The sequence below is a fragment of the Xenopus tropicalis genome, chromosome 2 (assembly GCF_000004195.4).
Source record: "Xenopus tropicalis strain Nigerian chromosome 2, UCB_Xtro_10.0, whole genome shotgun sequence".
Lineage (NCBI taxonomy): Eukaryota > Metazoa > Chordata > Amphibia > Anura > Pipidae > Xenopus > Xenopus tropicalis.
The window spans coordinates 172568308-172593352 of NC_030678.2; the positions used below are offsets into that span (position 1 = coordinate 172568308).

General features: G+C 46.3%; 1 protein-coding gene across 4 annotated transcripts in view; it reads right to left on the reverse strand.

Annotated features, from left to right (window-relative positions):
* Positions 1 to 25045, reverse strand: part of map6 (microtubule associated protein 6) — a 48500-nt gene that overhangs the window by 14480 nt on the left and 8975 nt on the right. For 2 of the 4 annotated variants that reach the window (XM_012956469.3, XM_012956472.3), the window contains exons 2-3: positions 14130 to 14343; positions 7178 to 7374 (exon numbers count right to left, since the gene is read on the reverse strand). In XM_012956469.3, coding sequence (XP_012811923.1) covers positions 7178 to 7374; positions 14130 to 14343 — 411 coding nt within the window. Of the gene's footprint in view, positions 1 to 734; positions 7375 to 14129; positions 14344 to 25045 lie in introns of those variants that run through there. The other 2 variants (XM_031897371.1, XM_012956471.3) reach the window with 2 other exon arrangements.

The following is a 25045-nucleotide window of genomic DNA, read 5'->3' on the forward strand; positions in this document are numbered from 1 at the left end:
ATACGGTTTTTTGAATAATTTTGCTTTTTGTTTTGCTCTGCAGCTCTTGGCAACCTGGTTGCTAGGGTCCTGCTAACCCTAGCAACCAGCCAGTGGTTTTAATGAAAGACTGGAAATGCATAAGAACAAAGGTAAGTAATAAAAAGTAGCAATAATAAGAAAATTGTAGCTTTGAAGAGCAATCTGGGTCAGTGACCCCCATTTGAAAGCTGGGGAGAGGCAAAAGAGAAAAGCCAATAATTCAGTGGAGTAAAGGGTAAATGAATAAAGGCTATTAATTAAAAAAATGTGATGCCCCCCACTTTGCACACTATATTCTGTAAGTCTATGGTGAGAGTATTAAAGAGCTTCTACTCGCCCCAATGTAATTTCCTCTCTGTTTATTGGCTGCAAGAGATCAGTGTATATTTATTAGCCTATGAATTTATGGGTTCAACAAGCATTTCCAAAACTCATTGCCTCTCTGGGGGCGGAGTTACACAGATGGTAACAAGCATTTGGGCAAGGTCTTAGTTGGCACCATTGTGGAGAATGGTCCCTCCATGGGAGCCAGTATGGCGTCCTTGGCCCCTCACTTGTGTATCTGGCTGTAGCATGAAATGAAACGCCCTTGGGGGGCCACACATCATGGGAAATGTAAAGGGAACAGTCAACCAATGACCAAACCAACCCAGAAACCAATAGGCCAAAAGGCTCCACCTTGAGTAGACAAGAAACGAGATGAGAAGACGGCAGTCCTTCTTCAGAGTTTATTTATAATAAAGTACCTTGAGCAAGCAAAGATAACAAGCACGTCACTATCTTTCCGGTTATACATTGAAACTTTTTAGTCATTCTCATACTAACAGCAAGTATGAAGTAGCACCGAGAGTGGTGTGCAGCACACGTTACAAGACAGTCTGTGATAAGCAACACAACAGAGGCCACAAAATAGAAGGATTAGGTGCTTTTTATCTGCCTGCAAAGTCAGACGGGTGATGGAAAAACCAACGGAACTTACTGAGTCCCTCTGGAGTTAGTGCCGAGTCTACAGTGTTTGAGATCCCTGGAGCCTGGGGTATTAAGGGTGGCAGTAATTCAGGGATGTACCGAGAACTGTAAGTAGAACCTATATTGTCTAATAACAACTAAGTACCTATATGTTACTTATTGACCCTCCTGTTGCACTAAACTGGCAGTTGTTATGTCTTCTTGGCAGTGTTAAGAGTTTGGTTGAAGGTCATGTTGGACATTGAGGAGCCAACTGTATCTGAACTACCATCAGCCACAACCATGGAGAGACATAGGGCCATAAACCTGCCAACGGGCTAAGAGACAGGCAGGTATCTATCTTCTCATTCTTGATTGGTCCCGTGACTGCAATTGTGTTTCCTAGTAGAACTTCCCCTTGAAAATGCTTATCTTGTACCTGTGGCCACCAGTAATGCCTGTTTTATATATGTTATGTATGATGCATGTCTTCTGCAACAGACCCGCCCGTAACTTGTGCCCTACTGCCCAACAGATTCTTTAGGGTTGGACTTGAATGTAGTCACACTTGTGTGGCCAATCTGGACACCATTTGGCAGTGTTGGACTGGCCTACTAGGATACCAGGAGAACTCCCGGTAGGCCCAGGTGTCAGTGGGCCCTTCTGCTCAACCAACCATTTGCCTTCTATGCCTCCAGTGTCGGACTGGGAACCCAGGGACCCACCAGAAAACCTTAGACCTACTTTCCAAACAATTTTTCCTCCTTTCCTCTTTATTCTAGTCTCTTTTATTGACATGCTAGCATCTATTCTTCCACCTATTTCTGCTCTTTGTTCCTATTCAGAAATAGGGAATGACCATGAAACAGGCCAAATGGTCAGGAGCAGGAGGGCCCACTGACACCTGGGCCCACCAGGAGTTTTCCTGGTATCCTGATGGGCCAGTCCCACACCGTATGCCTCCATGGCCATTACCAATGTTATATGAGAAGAAGCAGAAGAAATGGAGGAAAGGATAGATAATAGTATGTAAAAAGAAGTAATTAAGGAAAGTGAGTGACCAGGGAAGGAAAGATGGTCTGGAGAGTATAGGTCTAAGGTTTTCTGGCCTTTGGTACTGCCATTTGGTGATCAACCCTGAAAAGCCCCAACATGCTGGAGTTGTAGGTACCATATTCACATTTAGGTGTGTTTTCCCGAAGGCACAGATCACTGTCTAGGCATATGTTCTTAAAGACCGCCCCATCCCACTTGATATCAGTTAATACCCAATGGGAACATGAATACAGAAGCCGATGTATACAGTAATAAAACATTCATGCTATAGGGAGCCAGAGGACCAACATTCCCAATGCAGCAATGACACTAGAAGGAATCCATAGACAGAGAACTTCATAATGCAATAAATTAAATAAATAAACCTTCTCACGTAGCAGTGACATACAGGAGTGCATAGTAGAAGTTGCAGACACACACACTGACTTCATTCACATGTTTGAGCTACGTTACTGGGCGCCATGCTACAGAAATGATGCCTTCTGCTAACGAGATCAGTCTACAGCCAATGAGGTGTCTCTGCCCAAGACACGCAGAGTTCTTTATATGGGCTCCAAAGAACAATGAGTTCCTTGGTTCCATAGGTTAAGATATTGTTGTCGGTAGGACGTTTAACAACACCTTGAGGACCATAGGTTCAGATATTGTTGGCCCCTGACCTTTCCATGGTTCAACAAGTCAGTAGATTTAGGTAGGACGTTTAACAACAGCTTGAGGACCAAAGGTTAAGATATTGTTGCCCCCAGACCTTGCAACCTTTAAAGATGTCCAAGTTCTTCTACAGTTGTCCTCCTAGTCATGGTGGACCTCACCCTAAGAACTTATCAGGTCATAGGCACAAGTTTTGTGTGTAAAGCTGATTCTTGACCACATAAGCACTCATTTTTCACAACACTAGTGCCAGACTCATCTTTTTGGGGGGCAGGAATTAGTTACAACACAATTTCTTGCGTTACAAGGAACCATAAAAACAAACAAAAACCACATGAACATCTAAATGCCAGCGATGCTTATAAGTAATTTGCCCCCAGCACCTTTGCATACAGGGTAAGCACAGTTTCTTGGTGTCTCTGCGGTAACCAGGCATGTCACGGTAAGCAATGTCTAAAATCTACAACTGCATAGAGGTTATTCAAGTCGGGTACTTAGCAGTCTACAGTCACTACGCATCCTGCTACATCACTCCAGGAGTCAGAGCTGGGTAAAGAAACCTCTAGGCAATGCAGCAAAGCCTCTTGTAAATCAAGACGTCTAATGTCACAGAGGTGGACATGATCCCTGACAACAAAAAGGGCATCGATGTCAATAATGTGTCAAAAATATGTCAAGAGCCTCCCTTCTCCTCTGTTTTTATACCTGTGAGGAAGGTTATATGGTTGGTCTAAATGAGTAGGAGAAGGAGACCTTCTAAGACAAAGGGTTGAGATGCTTCTACCTCTTTCCATCTAGAAATAGTCCCGTCTATCTTGGACTCAATTGTTCTACCTACATTATGTCTGGTCCTTGTTCCTCTGTGCATCAAAAATAGTCTTCTCAACTTAGGCCCAGTTGACCACGTACAGATCCCAGTGTCACTGCTCTGTAGATGTTCTACCTACTCTATGTTTGGTTTTTTCCCTAAAGATAACTGACCTCAGCACCACTGCCAACGTTGAATTAGAGTTTTGGGGTGCAAGAACATCTCCATGTTCAGTAGGCCATGCTGCTTACCCTACTATTTATCTTTCTATGCTTGCACCATAACAACTGTGCCCTCCTGTTCAAGTGAGGAGAGAATAATGTAGGTTGTAATGTGAAGAGTAGGATAAAATGGACAAGCCTGTGGTCTAAGGTTTTTCTGGTGGGTCCCTGTCTCCCCAGTCTTGCCTTGGGCACCATCTGCATTGTGGACAGTTGCACCCCTAAAGCTCCTGGGCCCCAGAACCATTGTATTTCTTACATGGCTGACAATCCCATGGTGCTGCTCTTCCTACACTGAGTCCTGTCCCCTGTTGAGTCAATGATCATGGAACCCATTGTTACCTTTACTGCCAACACTGTAGATCGCCTCACTCCTAAAACTTCTGAAGGGATCAGAACCACTGCACACCCTTTATATCTATTCTAGAGCAACATTTATTGTCATTACACCCTTCACGCGTTGCATGCATCGGAGAACAAGGGGCACCGCCACGCGCTAATATTTCACATTCTGAAGGATCCAGCACGGGTTTTTTTCACAAGTACACGGTTTCCATACAAATAAGTCAAGAACTTTCCATCTGACTAAAAACGAAGAGCTGCTTCTGGCAGTCAATACACCGAGGACAATACCCCACCACACACAAAAAAAACCCCTCAAGCTCCCTACAGATTGGTTATCTCAGAGTGTGACTGTTGCTATGACAACCGGATACAGTTAATGGTGAAGCAGTTCCCTAGGGGGTTCCTTCAGCATTGAGAAAGCATCACAGGCCTTGTTTTTCCCATAAAGGAGTAAACCGGTCAGAACGGGCGACTTTTCTCCCCATGGACACACCTTGGTTCCATTCCGCTTTCTTCTAACAATAATGCCCCTTTGTAAATAATAAAAATAATAATATTCATATAATAATTTAATATATCTATATATACATACGTGTTTTGGTACGCTGCGTGTTATTTATGTTTAAAGGTTCTCGCTACGAATCTCCTTTAGAAATGTTTTGGGGCAATTCAAAGTCATCTGATCGGTAGCGAGAATTTCCAGGTGGAATAATCACAAGTCGGTCCTGAAACAAGTCACGGAAAATGTGCTCCTCTCTAGTCACATGTACACACACACGCGTGATACCACACACATACAGTACAGCAACATCAAGATACAAATAAGCACCTCCCCAAGGATGGGAAGACAGGGGCCACGAGAAGAAATGTAACTGCAGATGGAGCATGATGGAGATGATCCACCAAATGTCCAGGGCCATGCATTTTTTTGAACCCCAGAACATTCTTGTAGCTACCAGGAACCTTGAAAGTCATAGTATGGCTATTGTACCTCCTCCAGAAAGGGGGACAACTTTGTCCTCCTGAACCGTATCTAACGTTCCCCCCACTGCAGGGTTGGCGGCTGCCATGTCGACCCATGATACATCCAGTGTACAGGCTTCCAGGAGTAGATCACCAACATGGTGGCCACCAACCCAACTGTAGATTAAGTTGTCTGCTTACCGGTAGGTGCAAGGGGACAGCTATGGGGGGAGCTTTAGATGAAGTTTGGGTGGAGGAAAAGGGTCCTTTCCCAGCAAGACCCTTTTAAAAAATAGATTTTTTTTGTGAGGAGAACTTAGTCCTCCTGAACCGTATCTAATGTTCCCCCCACAGCAGGGTTGGCAGCCGCCATGTCTACCCATGAGAAGATAAATGTACAGAGGAAGCTGATTGGGCTATGGTTCTACTGCATATTTTCTCAGTCGGAGATCAATGTTTCACATTGGATGGGATATGGTCAAACATGGTGGCCACCAACCCAACTGTAGGTTAAGTTGTCTGCTTAGGTGCAAGGGGACAGCTATGGGGGGAGCTTTAGATGAAGTTTGGGAGGAGGAAAAGGGTCCTTTCCCAGGAAGACCCTTTAAAAAATATTTTTTTGTTCCTATTTAACCCTGTAGAGACATCTTCTGTGGTTCCGGACGTCTGTAATGATCACTTATGCCAAATGTCTATCCATGTGGTCTTGAAGAAATTCATTATTGGTGCTTATTTCTAACTTGCTTAGTGTTCAGCCAGGACCTAAACAGTGACAATACTCTTATAAATGTCACACTAACAGTTTTTATGACTCTCTATATACTCTCTATACTCTCTATGTGTGAATATATAGTCTAATAGCACTGAGGCACCATCCTGAATGTCAATGAGGGAGCACAGTCTGAGAGGCAGAAGGGGTTAGCAGCAATAGCCCCAACGTGAAATGCTTTGGGGCTCTAGTTATTACTAGCTGGCAGCCTTGACCCAACGTTTGTGGTATTAATGGGGACATACAGGTCGCAGTAGTCAACTCTGAGACCTTGTTCAGCTAAATAAATGGGGGTCTCAGGCAAACGGTTTGAAGACCATGCTGTAGGAAGCTACATAGGACAATGTCCTTAATATGGTGATCTACCATCTCAAGTCTTGGCAGTGTCATTATAGGATGGTGCTTTAGGTACTTGAGATGTTGAACCTAAAACACCATTTGCATGGTCTTTCTTGTACCCTAAGTAAATGTATATCTAGTCTGCTTTGCAACTGATCATCATGATGATGTTGATGATGAGTAAATTAAGGTTGAATGAAGATCCAAGTAGCTGTAGTCCCCAAAACAGCTGGGAAACCACCAATGGACTATTGACCGTCTATGATGGAACCAACTGTGTAAATCCTCTCTCCCTTACCTCCCACCTCCCAGTGATGTTTCCTTAGTATCTTCCAATGAAACCTTGTTGCTCGGGTTTTGTTGAACCCCCTAAAGCAGCATTGGAGCATTACAGTGAGTACATTTAAACACCTACTCAGTCATATCACATATAAAATATCAGCATAGGCAGGTCTGGTACATAGACCAATACTGACTTGTAGCACCTAGAACATTTGATCTGAATCTATGCAGCTCGAGAACCTGAAATAAGAAGTCTATCATATGATGAAGAAATGGCAATGATCTTACATTCATTTTCCATTAAAACTTCAAACAGTCAGGTAGGTGTTCGTGATTATGTTCCAAGAACATTACATTCGTTTGCAGGGAGCTGCCTCAGTATTTGCTTTTGGGTGGAGCCTTTTCAATTTTGATCATGATGTTGAAGTCATGGTGGACTGCAAACCATTGGGTAAGTAATATGGCAGCTTCCGCTATGTGTATAAATGTACAGGGGGGAATATAGACTGAAGCCATCTTTTAGATATAGCTATCCCAAAATCCCACCCTTTCAATATGTTATATTTTCCAATCAAACACCCTGATACCAGACCTAAATAAAACCAGTGAGTCCTCCCAACCTGCCGCGGGTTAATGCCTAAGTGATGCCTACTCTCACGGGAAACGTGTAAAAAGGGGTAAATACAATCAGAGCCTTAGCAGATTTAAAGTCTCTAACGTATTTTGTGGCCTTGATCATCAAAATAAGAACAATAATAAGTGCCGTGAATTTACTCTTTCGCCTCAGCCAGTTTATTGTTGATCTCCTTGCTCTTCTCCTTCTCCTCCGGCTTGGTGGTGGAGCTGCTCTCCGCGCCCTTCTTCTTGGAAGCCCGGCCAGACGCCATTATCTTTTCTTTGGCCTTTTTCACGGGTTTATGGCTTGTCGATGTCTTTTTTGGTTTGGAAGTCTGAACGCTAGGCTTCTCCACCTGCACAGACACGCGGGCAAACCACAAAAACACACGAGACAAAGACACGAAGAGGTGGGGGGAGAAAAACACAGTTTAGAACAGAGGTGCAAGATGGCTTCCCTACTCTAGAACATTTTGGTTACACCCAGCAAGGAACAGATAAAAATATATATATAATTTGGCTTCTAGGCAAGCATTTGGCATGTTGTTGATGGTTTCTTGGCATTAAGTGCTTCATAAATCAGCTTATGGATCCCTCATTGGGTTCCTGATGCACCATCAGACCACTGATGAACAGATGGAGATTGTGCGGGGAGTAGGACATGTTTTTCCTGGAATATGAATTGTATATAAACTAAAGGTGGCATTTTGGCATCTGTTCAGGAGATCACATTGCTGCCAAGGGATTGGTTAGACAGTGGGGAAGGTCCAACCACTCATCGGCCAACTTGGAATCTCAGTCATTAGCATTGCTGCTTCATATCTAAAGGCTAAGCTAAAGGCAGAGCTATGTGCTAAGGGTGCCACCGTTGTTATTTATTCTCTTCATGTTTGTATGGATTTCCTCTGCTTATATTTCCTTCCCTAGTTCAAAAACATCCTGTACTGTAATAAGGGTCATTTGCAAAGCCCCGCCCCCAATTAAAGTGCCAGAGTACTATTGGGCATAAAAGTGCACCCTTATTGTTCAGAAAATACATGTTCCTGGGTTCTACCTGGGACTGTCCTGTCCTTACCCCAGCCCCCAACATGGGCCAGAACTAGGGGTAGGCAGAAGAGTCATAATAATAACATAATAAAATGTCGTTATTTTATGTCTAAAGAGCCCAGTCATAGACAAGGAACAATTTCCTTTCTAAGGCTAATGTCACCAGAAGAAATTAGTGAATAAATACTGATAATTCCTCTATATACTGAGACTTTTCATGATGTTTAATGTAATAATCTGGTTTGGAACAGTTCCCTAAGCCCCACCCCTGTTCCATAAGCCCCGCCCCCTGTTCCCCTGCTGGTCTGGCTGACTACTTTGTGACTCAAATGAAATGTAACAGTAGTCGCCTGTTCCTCAGCCTTCAGCCTGCCTCCTCCCAATCCCACAATCCCCTGCTGCACACGTGATGCCAATAAGGAAAGGAACATCCCAGTGCAATGCATTGTGGGTTATGTAGTTCCTGCAGGCTGTCTGTAAGCTGTGGGGAAGTTGTTACAATCTGTAACATCAGTGGTTTAGTCCCTCCTCCCCTGCCAGGATTTCAAATGATGCAGAAAGAGTAGAACAGTTTTGCAGCTGGATTTCAGCCTATAAAAATGGTATTTATTCCTACTGTTTGAAGGAACAGATCACAGGGATAGGGATATTAGGGGTTTCTGGGTTGTGTGGGACATTTTCTTACTATGAACAACTGGAGGTAAAATAATCCCAATCACAAAAACAAATATACACTATAGTACTGCACTGCTATCTTGGCCACAAGACTAATACAAGTATAAACACTGATAGTATATAGGTATATAGGGGATATTTGTTTATTTGCAGGACAGAAACCTGTGCAGGTTCTAAAGCTTGTAGATAAAGTTCTGTGCAAAGTTCTAGGCTCTCCCCCCCCCCCCCCAGCCCTACAAACCAAACCACAGCCGCTGGATCAGCGCTCAGCTATTCTGACCACAAAACATACTTTCTGTTATCTCCTTCATTTCATCTACAGCCGCAACGAAAACATACTAAAAAGTAACAAGGACTGATATGTATTTGTAACATTTATATACCGTCTCTTTACTTTTTAGAGAATTTTTGCCTTCTTCTTCTGCCTCTTTCCAAATGGGGTCACTGACCCCAGCAACCAGAAACTATTGCTCTGTGAGGCTCCAGTTTTATTGTTATTGTTACTTTTTATTCCTTATCTTTCTATTGAGCCCCTCTCCAAGTCATTCTTTCTAGCTACTCCCTAGTAACTAAGGTAAACTGGACCCTAGCAACCAGATAACTGCTAAAATTCCCAACTGAAGAGCTGCAGAACAAAAAGTAATAAAAAATGAAGACCAATTGCAAATTATCTCAGAATATTACTCTCTACATCCCCTTTATTATGCACCATTGTGACGCACTATTGGCCAGTCCTGTTCTGGTGGCCATTTGGCTCTTCAGACAAAATGGGGGACTTTATGGCTTCTTTAAGTGCCTTATACACATGTTGAGAAGAAGCATCAGCAGCTCAGAGATACTGACTACATGATGGTCTGTTCAAACGGTTGCCCAATGGTTAAGGTCCCCATACACGGGCCGATTGTAGCTGCCGATATGGGTCCCTTAGACTGATTCACCAGCTTATCGGCACTACCGACTGGGCTGCCCCACAGACATCTGGCCTGAAATCGGGCAGGTTTAAAAATTAGTTGAATCGGGGACCGCATCGGCTCGTTGATGGGGTCCCCGAACTGACGGACGCCTATGCTCGTCGTTCTAATTCGATCGTTTGGCCTCAGGGCCAAATGACCAAATTAGCCTGAATTCGCCCGATATCGCCCACCCGTAGGTGGGGATATTGGGAGAAGATCCGCTCGCTTGGTGACTTGGTGAGGGATAACCAAGATAGACATAGAGACACCAAGTCACCCAGTACATTGGGGTTAATAATAAGTTGGTGGTTACAATTAGCCCCAGTGGCTACGGACATTATTGAGGGACTGAACTAAATAAACTCCCCCAAGCAAGTCCTGAACCCGATATTGATAGAGAATGAGTCCCATCAGATCAGCTGATCCCTGCCTGGCACTGCCCAATCACATAGAAGCCCTCTGTCTTAAGGTCCCCATACACGGGCCGATTCTAGCTGCCGATATGGGTCCCTTGGACAGATTCAGCAGCTTATCGGCCCGTGTATGGGCACTAACGACGGACCTGCCCGACCGATATCTGGCCTGAAATTGGCCAGATATCGATCGGCAGGTTAAAAGATTTAGTCTGATCAGGGACCGCATTGGCTTGTTGATACAGTCCCCAAACCGACTGCCCCATTGCCGCCATTATAATTCGATCATTGGCCCCAGGGCCAAACGATCGAATTAGCCTACATGTTCCCTGATATCGCCCACCCGTAGGTGGGGATATCGGGTGAAGATCCGCTCGCTTGGCAACCTCGCGAAGAGAGCGAATCTTCACGTGTATGGGCACCTTTACCCTGTATAGGGCTGAATGGGCCAGAATGTCATGTTTAGATGATCTATTGACAACAGCAGTAGAAGCTTCTGTCAGAACAAAGAACTTTCCCCAATCCCAGCCATAACTCATAACATGGCCTCTATACAATCCGCATGGTTTGTCTGGTTAAACTGATTCTGGCCCACGGGCCGATACCCATAGCGATGGAGCTTTTTTTCTAGTATAAAACAGGAGGGGAATGTCTGTTTACAGATGGTAAATTAAAGCAAATTGTTATGTGACCAGAAATGTCTTCTAAATTGCTAATCAGTGAGGCTCGGTAATTACCCCACGCAGTAATCTGAGCAGGAATAGCGGCTGGTAAAGAATTCTCTTATTGCCTTATGTGTCATATAGAGCGGAACTGTGAGATTCTCTGGTTGATTTTACCCAAAAACCATAGGTTGCTCCACCCAAGGGCCAAATATCCAGGTTTGTGTACTGGCAAAATATGCTACGTATTGCCCACATAACTGGAATCCTTCCACCCAAGAGAAAAGGGAATTAATGTGAATTTAAAAAAATGTGAATTATTTGATTACAATGGAGTGTATGGGAGATGGCCTTTCCGTAATTTGGAACTTTCTGGATAAGGGTTTCCGGATAAACGCTCCGATACCTGTACAGGGGGTACAGGTATCGAAGATATAATTACCCCTTATTGGGGGCAGAACAGCCCTATTGGGTTTATTTCACGGTTAAATGATTCCCTTTTCTCTGTAATAATAAAACAGTACCTGTACTTGATCCCAACTAAGATATAATTACCCCTTATTGGGGGCAGAACAGTCCTATTGGGTTTATTTAATGGTTAAATGATTCCCTTTTCTCTGTAATAATAAAACAGTACCTGTACTTGATCCCAACTAAGATATAATTACCCCTTATTGGGGGCAGAACAGCCCTATTGGGTTTATTTAATGGTTAAATGATTCCCTTTTCTCTGTAATAATAAAACAGTACCTGTACTTGATCCCAACTAAGATATAATTACCCCTTATTGGGGGCAGAACAGCCCTATTGGGTTTATTTCACGGTTAAATGATTCCCTTTTCTCTGTAATAATAAAACAGTACCTGTACTTGATCCCAACTAAGATATAATTACCCCTTATTGGGGGCAGAACAGCCCTATTGGGTTTATTTCATGGTTAAATGATTCCCTTTTCTCTGTAATAATAAAACAGTACCTGTACTTGATCCCAACTAAGATATAATTACCCCTTATTGGGGGCAGAACAGCCCTATTGGGTTTATTTCACAGTTAAATGATTCCCTTTTCTCTGTAATAATAAAACAGTACCTGTACTTGATCCCAACTAAGATATAATTACCCCTTATTGGGGGCAGAACAGTCCTATTGGGTTTATTTAATGGTTAAATGATTCCCTTTTCTCTGTAATAATAAAACAGTACCTGTACTTGATCCCAACTAAGATATAATTACCCCTTATTGGGGGCAGAACAGCCCTATTGGGTTTATTTAATGGTTAAATGATTCCCTTTTCTCTGTAATAATAAAACAGTACCTGTACTTGATCCCAACTAAGATATAATTACCCCTTATTGGGGCAGAACAGCCCTATTGGGTTTATTTAATGGTTAAATGATTCCCTTTTCTCTGTAATAATAAAACAGTACCTGTACTTGATCCCAACTAAGATATAATTACCCCTTATTGGGGGCAGAACAGCCCTATTGGGTTTATTTCATGGTTAAATGATTCCCTTTTCTCTGTAATAATAAAACAGTACCTGTACTTGATCCCAACTAAGATATAATTACCCCTTATTGGGGCAGAACAGCCCTATTGGGTTTATTTAATGGTTAAATGATTCCCTTTTCTCTGTAATAATAAAACAGTACCTGTATTTGATCCCAACTAAGATATAATTACCCCTTATTGGGGGCAGAACAGCCCTATTGGGTTTATTTAATGGTTAAATGATTCCCTTTTCTCTGTAATAATAAAACAGTACCTGTACTTGATCCCAACTAAGATATGATTACCCCTTATTGGGGCAGAACTGTAATTACTGTTTAAATAATTTTTGTAGTAGACTCAAGGTAGGAGATCCTAATTACAGAAAGACCCCTTATCCGGAAAACCCCCGGTCCCGAGCATTCTGGGCAATGGATCCCATACCTGTACTAACAAAGTCAGGGTTTGGGACCCTTACCACCTGTATTAGCAGGCTGCCTGATCTGAAGCTAAATTCCGTCCTTATCCAATCAGAAACTGCAAGAGTTTTCAGCTGTTTGAGAATAAGCAGCTAATTGGTTGCTATGGATTACTAGACCTGCCAAAATTTGTATTTTTTTTATATTTTTTAATATCATTACCCAACCAATAGGCTATATGGTCATATGGATTAAAGACTTTCTGTTCCAATACATATATTAAAGGGAATAAGCATATCTTTGCTTTCAAACAGGAGACTGGCAAAGGCATAGTGTTGACTGGTTGCTATGGGTTACTAGACCTAGTACAAAAGCTTTCCCTTTTTATTATTTTTAGGCCATACAGGAGAGTTTGGGGTAAAACAGTATGAAAACAATGGAGTTTGTTTGCTGAAGCCGCACTAATGGTTTTATAGAGGAAATGCACTTTCACACATTAATATTTAATTAGACAGAAACAGGCGGAGACGCAAGGGTAAGTAAAATAAAATGGTGGCCGAACTAAAAATAATGTAATCATTACATCTGTACGTTGCAAAGTGCCCAGAAATAAACATCACGAACTCCGCTGGGAGCCCAGAGAGCCCTGTGTGGGTGAGCGACAGTCGGAACCGGGGGTTATTTCTGTAGCCGGGGTAGGAGGGGCATGTTTTATTCATAGCAGCCCCGCCTTGATCATATTTCTAATGTCTCTTTTATTCTGGCAGCGACGCAGTCAAATCATTTGCTATAAGAATAACTGCCCATGGCAACCAATCAGCAATTAGATTTGAACAAGTTAAAAAAACAAAAGCAAAGATCTGATTGGTTGCTATGGGACCCCGGTGATGTTGGCTTACACACTATTATAAATATGCCCCCAGTAATGAAGAATCATTTCCCACCCGGTTACAAAAGGGGTACATTAACTGCCCCTCCCCTCGTAAACTGCCAGTAGGATGTTCCAATGTGACCCAATTAAAGGAAAACTATACCCCCGAACAACGTAGGTCTCTATAAAAATATATCACGTAAAACCCTGTAAGCTCTGCTTCATCCAAATAAACCATTTTCATATAAATATACTTATTTAGCAGTATGTGCCATTGGGTAATCCTAAATAGGAAACTGCCATTTTAAGTACTAAGCCCCGCCCCTGGGATCATAGGAGTCACAGTGCACACAAACAAGCCAAGGCACACATACATGCTAGGCCCCATCAGCCAATGAATGGACAGAGTTCTGCCTTTTGCTCCCACACTACTTCCTGTTACAGTTAGAGCTGCATCACTTCCTGTCAGCTGATCTCTGAGGGGGCACACAGCCCATCACTAAATGGCGGCTCAAGGGAAAGGATGTAAAAGGGCAATATTTACTGATATATATATTCCAGTTTGGGGAGATTCTTGACGTACCTTAGAGGACTCTTTAGAAGGTTCACTGTACAGACTGCGTATCCGTCTCCGCTCCATCAGTTTGTTGTCCCCAGCTGCCGGCTGGTTGCTTTCCCCTTTGAACGTGGCCTTGTAACTTGTCTCGTGGACGACCTTCTCCTCGGGCGGCTGGTACTGAGACTTGGCTTTGATTGGCTTCACTGGTTTCACATCGGTCCAAGGTCTGAACTCATTTCTGTGAATCAAAAAGTTTAGAGATGGGATTAACCAATGAAATTACCTTCCGATAGCAGATAAGGTAACCCTGCAAGATCATTGGCTGCTGTAGGGTTGCTCCACCTGGAGCAAGCTCAGCCCATTTGGTTACCTTGCCCTCAATATATCAATGCATTAACCCACCACTAGGAAGGAGATCCGTCAAGAAACATTCCCATTGGCCCCACAGCCCTACTTTTCGGAGAATGTTTCTTGCCCTTTTTGATCTTGGATATTTATCATTTGGCTCTGGAATTATCTGAGAGTTGTGTGAGGTTGCCATTGGTTGAGAATGATTGAGTTGGGTGGTAAGCGGCATAATAGAAAGAATTCTAGTCAAACAAATGTTGATGGGCCCATGAAACTTCATAAAAGTGCCCCAGGGGTGATCCTGACCTGCCCCAAAAATGACCTACCCTGTGTAGGACTATCTGGACTCTTAGAAGAACATCGACCAGGTAAATCTGTGCCCAAGTATCATTAGATGTATATGTGGCTCTGGCAGGAGAATTACACCCTGAGCCAGTGGCCCACAGGGATACCAGGAAAACTCCCGGTGGGCCCAGGGGATAGTGGGCCCTCCTGCTTATGGCCATTGGCCTGTTTCATGGTCATTCCCTATTTCTGAATGGAAACAAAGATGAATAGATGGAACAATAGATGCTAGCATGTAAATAAAAGAGACTGGGAGAATAAGGGAGAATAAAGTGCTTGGGCGAGGAAAGGAGGAAAAATAGTTTGGAGAGTGGGTCCATGGTCTAAGGATTTCCGGTGGCCCCCTGGGGTCCAAGTTCAATTCTGCTCTGAGCATCTTCCTACTTCCAAAAAACAAATTCTTATTTGCCACAAACCTACAGGGACATCACTTGGGTTGTCCAAACCTCAATCTCTCAGGAGGCCACAAGGTCCATCACTGTCTGGGTGAGATTCTATTCTATATTTATATTTTTTTTACTGTAATAATGTCAATCCGTGAGTGGCATCAAATCCCACCGAGAAGATTAAGATGAAAAGCCTGGCCACGGCTGAACCCACGTCTCCCAGGACTTGGGCGGGGGGGGGGGCTTCCATCTGCCCAGCTGCTTTGATCATATTCATTGTGGCCAAATGCTTTTGGGTTTAGAACAGTGCCGTCCAAGGGAATCTGATTGGTGACAGGCTTCTGTTTAGCAGTTTTTAGACACAAGCAGATCAGTTGCTTGTAGGAAAGAAAAATAAAAGGGATTCCTTCATACCCCAACCCTTTATTAATGATACATCGAAAGGGAATTACTGGAATAATCATTATGTTGATATATAATATAGCTCAGGGGTTGGGGTCGTACCAACGCCGGGATCTGAAGGGGTCCAGGTGCATCTACACGTGCTCTAACTCCACCCCAGCCCCACCCATGGAGCGGGTTTGACAGACCTATTACTGCGGGTGATTGGGGCTTAGATCAAAATGACTCCCAAAAACTACGTTTGACTTGACGTGTCTGGGTCAGGCCAGATGTTTAGCGTAACTAAAGGGAGAGACCAAAGCAACTGAGAAATGGAATGGTCAGGGCAGGAAGATTCCCAATTGTATCATAAGGAACAGTGGGTAAGGGCATGTTGGCATTTAAACATCACCACTAGATGGCGTAACGGGGATCATAAGGGAGGAACAGTGATGGACAAGCATTGGTGCTACACTCCCAGATTCATTTACACCAAGCCTTGATTGGGGCTCATTCATCAACACTGGGCAGCTGCCGGTAGAACTATGACTGGTTGCTATGGTTACTGCCCCAAGGGCAAACCTGCCCCGTATTAATAAATGACCGTCTATGAGTTCAACATAATAAAATATCAGTGATATGAACATTTCATTATGATTGGTTCCTGCCATTAAGCCTAGGGAGCCCACCATACACACAGTAAGGATTTGCACAGGCAATACAGGGCGGTTTCTTCCAGTTTTAAAGGCTCCCCCCCTTTCTCCCGTCCCCCAGAATTCTCCTGAATTTTCCAAAGTCCCCTTTCCGGATACTTATGAAGCTGACAAGGCAGGTCCGGATTGGGATTCAAAATAGGCCTATGGCATCAGCCCCTCTGGCACTGCCCCACAGATTGCCAGTCCAGCCCTGGTATAATAATAATAATAATACATGGTGCCCTGCGATTGGCTACCACCCCCTCCCAAACACCTGTCCCCGTCTGCACCCCATGTCTCTGATTTCATCCAGTTTGTACCTGCCGAATCCTCCCATATAATTCCCCTAAGACCTTTCCCGATCATTCTGTGATTGGCTGAACTTTCCGTTATTTATATTTAATGCTGCCCCTATTCTCTATATTATAGCAGGTCCCACACGTATATATATAGTATATATGTATATAGTGTATAGGGAAACAATGGGTTGGGCAGTGCCAGTACCTGTGCTAAAGGCCTTGCTGCACAGTCAGTTGCTAATGCAGCAGTAATTTTCCCTAGCAACCACCTTAACCCCTAAGCTCCTTGGCTGCACTGCTTCTCTCTCACATTGTGTCTCAGCAGAACTGCTACATTCTCTCAATCTTACTAATAGTCCAGATATGTAATGAGATAATAACCCAGGTCCTATAGGGGGTGAGTAGTAAGGTGCCCTATGGTTACTAAGTACAATCCAGCAGGAACAGCCTCCTAAGTTTGCTCATAGCCTGTACAGAGAGATACCATAAAACTATGGCACATAGGGATTCCCCTGTACTAAGCACAATTCAGCAGGAACAGCCCCCTAAGTTTGCTCATAGCCTGTACAGAGAGATACCATAAAACTATGGCACCATAGGGATTCCCCTGTACTAAGCACAATTCAGCAGGAACAGCCCCCTAAGTTTGCTCATAGCCTGTACAGAGAGATACCATAAAACTATGGCACATAGGGATTCCCCTGTACTAAGCACAATTCAGCAGGAACAGCCCCCTAAGTTTGCTCATAGCCTGTACAGAGAAATACCATAAACTATGGCAGCATAGGGATTCCCCTGTACTAAGCACAATTCAGCAGGAACAGCCCCCTAAGTTTGCTCATAGCCTGTACAGAGAGATACCATAAAACTATGGCAGCATAGGGATTCCCCTGTACTAAGCACAATTCAGCAGGAACAGTCCCCTAAGTTTGCTCATAGCCTGTACAGAGAGATACCATAAAACTATGGCACATAGGGATTCCCCTGTACTAAGCACAATTCAGCAGGAACAGCCCCCTAAGTTTGCTCATAGCCTGTACAGAGAGATACCATAAAACTATGGCACATAGGGATTCCCCTGTACTAAGCACAATTCAGCAGGAACAGCCCCCTAAGTTTGCTCATAGGGTGTACAGAGAGATACCCTCTCCAAGTTCTGTGTGCAATAGAATTTCCCTACATAATAGGGATAATCACCTATAAATATGGTACAATGGTTGCTAAGCCGCACTGGGAGCTGTACCCCCCCTTATCGTTCCTATAGAGGAGACATTGGCTTATTCAGTACTTTACAGTAATAATCCCAACATTAATTCCCTGTCGGATTATTCCTGTCGGTAACACTCTATGAGAATCAGCCCCCGGCGCTAATTGGGATTGTGTCGCTTAGTAGGGGAATGAGCTGCCGGCAATAAATGCGAGGGGGTGGGGGGATGTGAGGGCCCCAGGAACTGAGAGCCGGGGGGGACACTGTGTATAACTGTGCGTTTGTGCAAATTACAAACCAATCAGGAGCAGGAGAGATATTGGTAAATCTGGAAGCATCACCTTAATGGATGGGCTGTTCCTGCCTGATCCTTCCCAGCATTCCCTTTGCCAGGGTCACATTGTTGTTCTGCACGGAAATTGGACTTTTAGTGATTGATTTATTTGTGATTGACAGTTTTCCTACCAGTCTGTGTGGGAATCTCACCTCCTCCATTTACACAATTCTCATTATTACTCTTTCCCCGGCCCCATTAGATATCACTGATACCTCCCCCGTCCCCTTGTCTTTCCCTCCGGCTCATGGAACCGCATCTGGGTTCTGGGTGATCCGATTCCCTCTCCAGGGTCCAGAGAGACATGTAGCCTACTGCCTATAGATACAGTTCCCTACGTGTATGTGCAGGTATGGGACCTGTTATCCAGAATGCTTGGACCTGGGGTATTCCGGATAAGGGGTCTTTCCGTAATTTGGATCTCCATAACTTAAGTCTGCTAAACATCATTTAACCATGAAATAAACCCAATAGGGCTGTTCTGCCCCCAATAAGGGGTAATTATATCTTAGTTGGGATCAAGTACAGGTACTGTTTTATTATTACAGAGAAAAGGGAATCATTTAACCATGAAATAAACCCAATAGGGCTGTTCTGCCCCCAATAAGGGGTAATTATATCTTAGTTGGGATCAAGTACAGGTACTGTTTTATTATTACAGAGAAAAGGGAATCATTTAACCATTAAATAAACCCAATAGGGCTGTTCTGCCCCAATAAGGGGTAATTATATCTTAGTTGGGATCAAGTACAGGTACTGTTTTATTATTACAGAGAAAAGGGAATCATTTAACCATTAAATAAACCCAATAGGGCTGTTCTGCCCCCAATAATGGAGTCTATGGGAGATGGCCTTTCCATAATGCGTAACTTTCTAGATAACGGGTTTCTGGATAAGGGATCCCATACCTGTACTACATAAACCACCAACTCACATTCTGCTGATTCAGAAATATTTAATGAGAATTATTTGTCCGTTATCCCGGACTCACCCCGAGGTGCCACCATCTCTTTCAGTGGCTTCTAGGGGTCGCCCCCTTTCCACCTTTGACATCACAGGGCAGGGACAGTGATGTCACTGGGTGGGGTGGTGATATCACAGGGGCAGGGCTATGACATCGGTCTAGGAGAGTCCTGCCAAGACCAGTAGGGGGGGCAACCCTGTGGTAAACACAGAAGTGCAACAAGGCCATACAACTCCAGGGCCAGCCAACCATAAGGCTCAAAGTCATTTGGAAACTTCAGGCCTGTCTTTGGCCAAACACTAGGGCAGATCCACTTTGTCCCCCAACATCACTGGCCCTTTCCTACAAGACTAGGGGGCCCTTTATCAATGCCCCCCCCCCCCAGCGCAAAGGCATATAACGGGATTGGGAACACAGACATTAGCTGCAGACATTAGGGGGTTACAGATATAAGGGGGCTGTAGATATTAGGGGGCTGTAGATATTGGAGGGGCTTTAGATATTAGGGGCTATAGATATTAGGGGGCTGCAGACATTAGGGGGTTGCAGATATAAGGGGGCTGTAGATATTAGGGGGCTGTAGATATTTGGGGGCTGCAGATATTTGGGGGCTGCAGATATTTGGGGGCTGCAGATATTAGGGGGCTGTAGATATTAGGGGGCTGTAGATATTAGGGGGCTGCAGATATTTGGGGGCTGCAGATATTAGGGGACTGTAGATATTAGGGGGCTATAGATATTTGGGGGCTGTAGATATTAGGGGGCTGTAGATATTAGGGGGCTATAGATATTAGGGGGGTGCAGACATTAGGGGGTTGTAGATATAAGGAGCTATAGATATTGGGGGGCTGCAGATATAAGGGGGTTGGTTAGACCTGATTAGATTGCAGGGGTTCCTATGGGAGGGAGTTGGGCTCAGAGCGCCAGTGTTTCTCATTCTATGTGACCAGAATCCTAAGAGTAACCCCCCCCTTCCCCCATTATTGCCCCCCCCCCCCCGTGTCTCCTCTCACACAGGCGGCACATATGGGGCCCCAGGGCACGGCTGTGGGAGATACAGGTTCAGCCTGGTCCCTGTTATTCTGTAACATCACATGGAATGATCTCCCCTCGCCCCCCCCTCCTATCATCCCCCCCCCACTTCCCATCATCCCCCCCCTCCTTTGCGTCTTTGTTCTTATTGCCCCTCCCACTTCAGCTGTACGGCTCCCTGTCAGACTCCCTCCGGCTCCTGCCTTGCCCTGATACACACACACTAGCCAAACAGGCCACACACTAGCCAAAGGGGCCACACACAAACCAAAGGGGCCACACACTAACCAAAGGGGCCACACACTAGCCAAAGGGGCCACAAACTAACAAAAGGGGCCGCACACTAACCAAAGGGGCCACACACTAACCAAAGGGGCCACACACTAGCCAAAGGGGCCACACACTAGCCAAACAGGCCACACACTATCCAAAGGGGCCACACACTAACCAAAGGGGCCACACACTAGCCAAAGGGGCCACACACTAGCCAAAGGGGCCACACACTAGCCAAAGGGGCCACACACTAACCAAAGGGGCCGCACACTAACCAAAGTGGCCACACACTAACCAAAGGGGCCACACACTAGCCAAAGGGGCCACACACTAACCAAAGGGGCCACACACTAACCAAAGGGGCCACACACTAACCAAAGGGGCCACACAATAACCAAAGGGGCCACACACTAACCAAAGGGGCCACACACTAACTAAAGGGGCCACACACTAGCCAAAGGGGCCACACACTAACCAAAGGGGCAACACACTAGCCAAAGGGGCCACACACTAACCAAAGGGGCCACACACTAACCAAAGGGGCCACACACTAACCAAAGGGGCCACACACTAACTAAAGGGGCCACACACTAGCCAAAGGGGCCACACACTAACCAAAGGGGCAACACACTAGCCAAAGGGGCCACACACTAGCCAAATGGGCCACACAATAGCCAAAGGGGCCACACACTAACCAAAGGGGCAACACACTAACCAAAGGGGCCACACACTAACCAAAGGGGCCACACACTAACCAAAGGGGCCACACACTAACCAAAGGGGCCACACACTAACCAAAGGGGCCACACACTAGCCAAAGGGGCCACACACTAACCAAAGGGGAAACACACTAGCCAAAGGGGCCACACACTAGCCAAAGGGGCCACACACTAGCCAAAGGGGCCACACACTAAACAAAGGGGCCACACACTAACCAAAGGGGCCACACACTAGCCAAAGGGACCACACACTAGCCAAAGGGGCCACACACTAACCAAAGGGGCCACACACTAGCCAAAGGTGCCACACAATAACTAAAGGGGCCACACACTAACCAAAGGGGCCACACACTAGCCAAAGGGGCCACACACTAGCCAAATGGGCCACACACTAAACAAAGGGGCCACACACTAACCAAAGGGGCCACACACTAGCCAAAGGGACCACACACTAACCAAAGGGACCACACACTAGCCAAATGGGCCACACACTAAACAAAGGGGCCACACACTAACCAAAGGGGCCACACACCAGCCAAAGGGGCCACACACTAACCAAAGGGACCACACACTAGCCAAAGGGGCCACACACTAACCAAAGGGACCACACTAGCCAAAGGGGCCACACACTAGCCAAAGGGGCCACACACCAGCCAAAGGGGCCACACACTAATCAAAGGGGCCAAACACCAGCCAAAGGGGCCCACGCACTAGCCAAAGGGGCAACACACTAGCCAAAGGCGCCACACACTAACCAAAGGGGCCACACACTAGCCAAAGGGACCACACACTAACCAAAGGGGCCACACACTAGCCAAAGGGGCCACACACCAACCAAAGGGGCCACACACTAACCAAAGGGGCCACACACCAACCAAAGGGGCCACACACCAACCAAAGGGGCCACACACCAACCAAAGGGGCCACACACTAGCCAAAGGGGCCACACACCAGCCAAAGGGGCCACACACCAGCCAAAGGGGCCACACACTAACCAAAGGGGCCACACACTAACCAAAGGGGCCACACAGTAGCCAAAAGGTCCACACACTAACCAAAGGGGCAACACAGTAGCCACAAGGTCCACACACTAACCAAAGGGGCCACACAGTAGCCAAAAAGTCCACACACTAACCAAAGGGGCCACACAGTAGCCAAAAGGTCCACACACTAACCAAAGGGGCCACACAGTAGCCAAAAGGTCCACACACTAACCAAAGGGGCCACACAGTAGCCAAAAAGTCCACACACTTACCAAAGGGGCCACACAGTAGCCAAAAGGTCCACACACTAACCAAAGGGGCCACACAGTAGCCAAAAGGTCCACACACTAACCAAAGGGGCCACACAGTAGCCAAAAGGTCCACACACTAACCAAAGGGGCCACACACTAACCAAAGGGGCCACACACTAACCAAAGGGGCCACACACTAACCAAAGGGGCCACACACTAACCAAAGGGGCCACACACTAGCCAAAGGGGCCACACACTAACCAAAGGGGCAACACACTAGCCTAAGGGGCCACACACTAGCCAAAGGGGCCACACACTAGCCAAAGGGGCCACACACTAAACAAAGGGGCCACACACTAACCAAAGGGGCCACACACTAGCCAAAGGGACCACACACTAGCCAAAGGGGCCACACACTAACCAAAGGGGCCACACACTAGCCAAAGGGGCCACACAATAACTAAAGGGGCCACACACTAACCAAAGGGGCCACACACTAGCCAAATGGGCCACACACTAAACAAAGGGGCCACACACTAACCAAAGGGGCCACACACTAGCCAAAGGGACCACACACCAGCCAAAGGGGCCACACACTAACCAAAGGGACCACACACTAGCCAAAGGGGCCACACACTAACCAAAGGGACCACACTAGCCAAAGGGGCCACACACTAGCCAAAGGGGCCACACACCAGCCAAAGGGGCCACACACTAATCAAAGGGGCCACACACCAGCCAAAGGGGCCCACGCACTAGCCAAAGGGGCAACACACTAGCCAAAGGCGCCACACACTAACTAAAGGGGCCACACACTAGCCAAAGGGACCACACACTAACCAAAGGGGCCACACACTAGCCAAAGGGGCCACACACCAACCAAAGGGGCCACACACTAACCAAAGGGGCCACACACTAGCCAAAGGGGCCACACACCAACCAAAGGGGCCACACACCAACCAAAGGGGCCACACACCAGCCAAAGGGGCCACACACCAGCCAAAGGGGCCACACACCAGCCAAAGGGGCCACACACTAACCAAAGGGGCCACACACTAACCAAAGGGGCCACACAGTAGCCAAAAGGTCCACACACTAACCAAAGGGGCAACACAGTAGCCACAAGGTCCACACACTAACCAAAGGGGCCACACAGTAGCCAAAAAGTCCACACACTAACCAAAGGGGCCACACAGTAGCCAAAAGGTCCACACACTAACCAAAGGGGCCACACAGTAGCCAAAAGGTCCACACACTAACCAAAGGGGCCACACAGTAGCCAAAAAGTCCACACACTAACCAAAGGGGCCACACAGTAGCCAAAAGGTCCACACACTAACCAAAGGGGCCACACAGTAGCCAAAAGGTCCACACACTAACCAAAGGGGCCACACAGTAGCCAAAAGGTCCACACACTAACCAAAGGGGCCACACACTAACCAAAGGGGCCACACACTAACCAAAGGGGCCACACACTAACCAAAGGGGCCACACACTAACCAAAGGGGCCACACACTAGCCAAAGGGGCCACACACTAACCAAAGGGGCCACACAGTAGCCAAAAGGTCCACACACTAACCAAAGGGGCCACACAGTAGCCAAAAGGTCCACACACTAACCAAAGGGGCCACACAGTAGCCAAAAGGTCCACACACTAACCAAAGGGGCCACACACTAACCAAAGGGGCCACACACTAACCAAAGGGGCCACACACTAACTAAAGGGGCCACACACTAGCCAAAGGGGCCACACACTAACCAAAGGGGCAACACACTAGCCTAAGGGGCCACACACTAGCCAAAGGGGCCACACACTAGCCAAAGGGGCCACACACTAAACAAAGGGGCCACACACTAACCAAAGGGGCCACACACTAGCCAAAGGGACCACACACTAGCCAAAGGGGCCACACACTAACCAAAGGGGCCACACACTAGCCAAAGGGGCCACACAATAACCAAAGGGGCCACACACTAACCAAAGGGGCCACACACTAGCCAAAGGGGCCACACACTAGCCAAATGGGCCACACACTAAACAAAGGGGCCACACACTAACCAAAGGGACCACACACTAGCCAAAGGGGCCACACACTAACCAAAGGGACCACACTAGCCAAAGGGGCCACACACTAGCCAAAGGGGCCACACACCAGCCAAAGGGGCCACACACTAATCAAAGGGGCCACACACCAGCCAAAGGGGCCCACGCACTAGCCAAAGGGGCAACACACTAGCCAAAGGCGCCACACACTAACCAAAGGGGCCACACACTAGCCAAAGGGACCACACACTAACCAAAGGGGCCACACACTAGCCAAAGGGGCCACACACCAACCAAAGGGGCCACACACTAACCAAAGGGGCCACACACCAACCAAAGGGGCCACACACCAACCAAAGGGGCCACACACCAACCAAAGGGGCCACACACTAGCCAAAGGGGCCACACACCAGCCAAAGGGGCCACACACCAGCCAAAGGGGCCACACACTAACCAAAGGGGCCACACACTAACCAAAGGGGCCACACAGTAGCCAAAAGGTCCACACACTAACCAAAGGGGCAACACAGTAGCCACAAGGTCCACACACTAACCAAAGGGGCCACACAGTAGCCAAAAAGTCCACACACTAACCAAAGGGGCCACACAGTAGCCAAAAGGTCCACACACTAACCAAAGGGGCCACACAGTAGCCAAAAGGTCCACACACTAACCAAA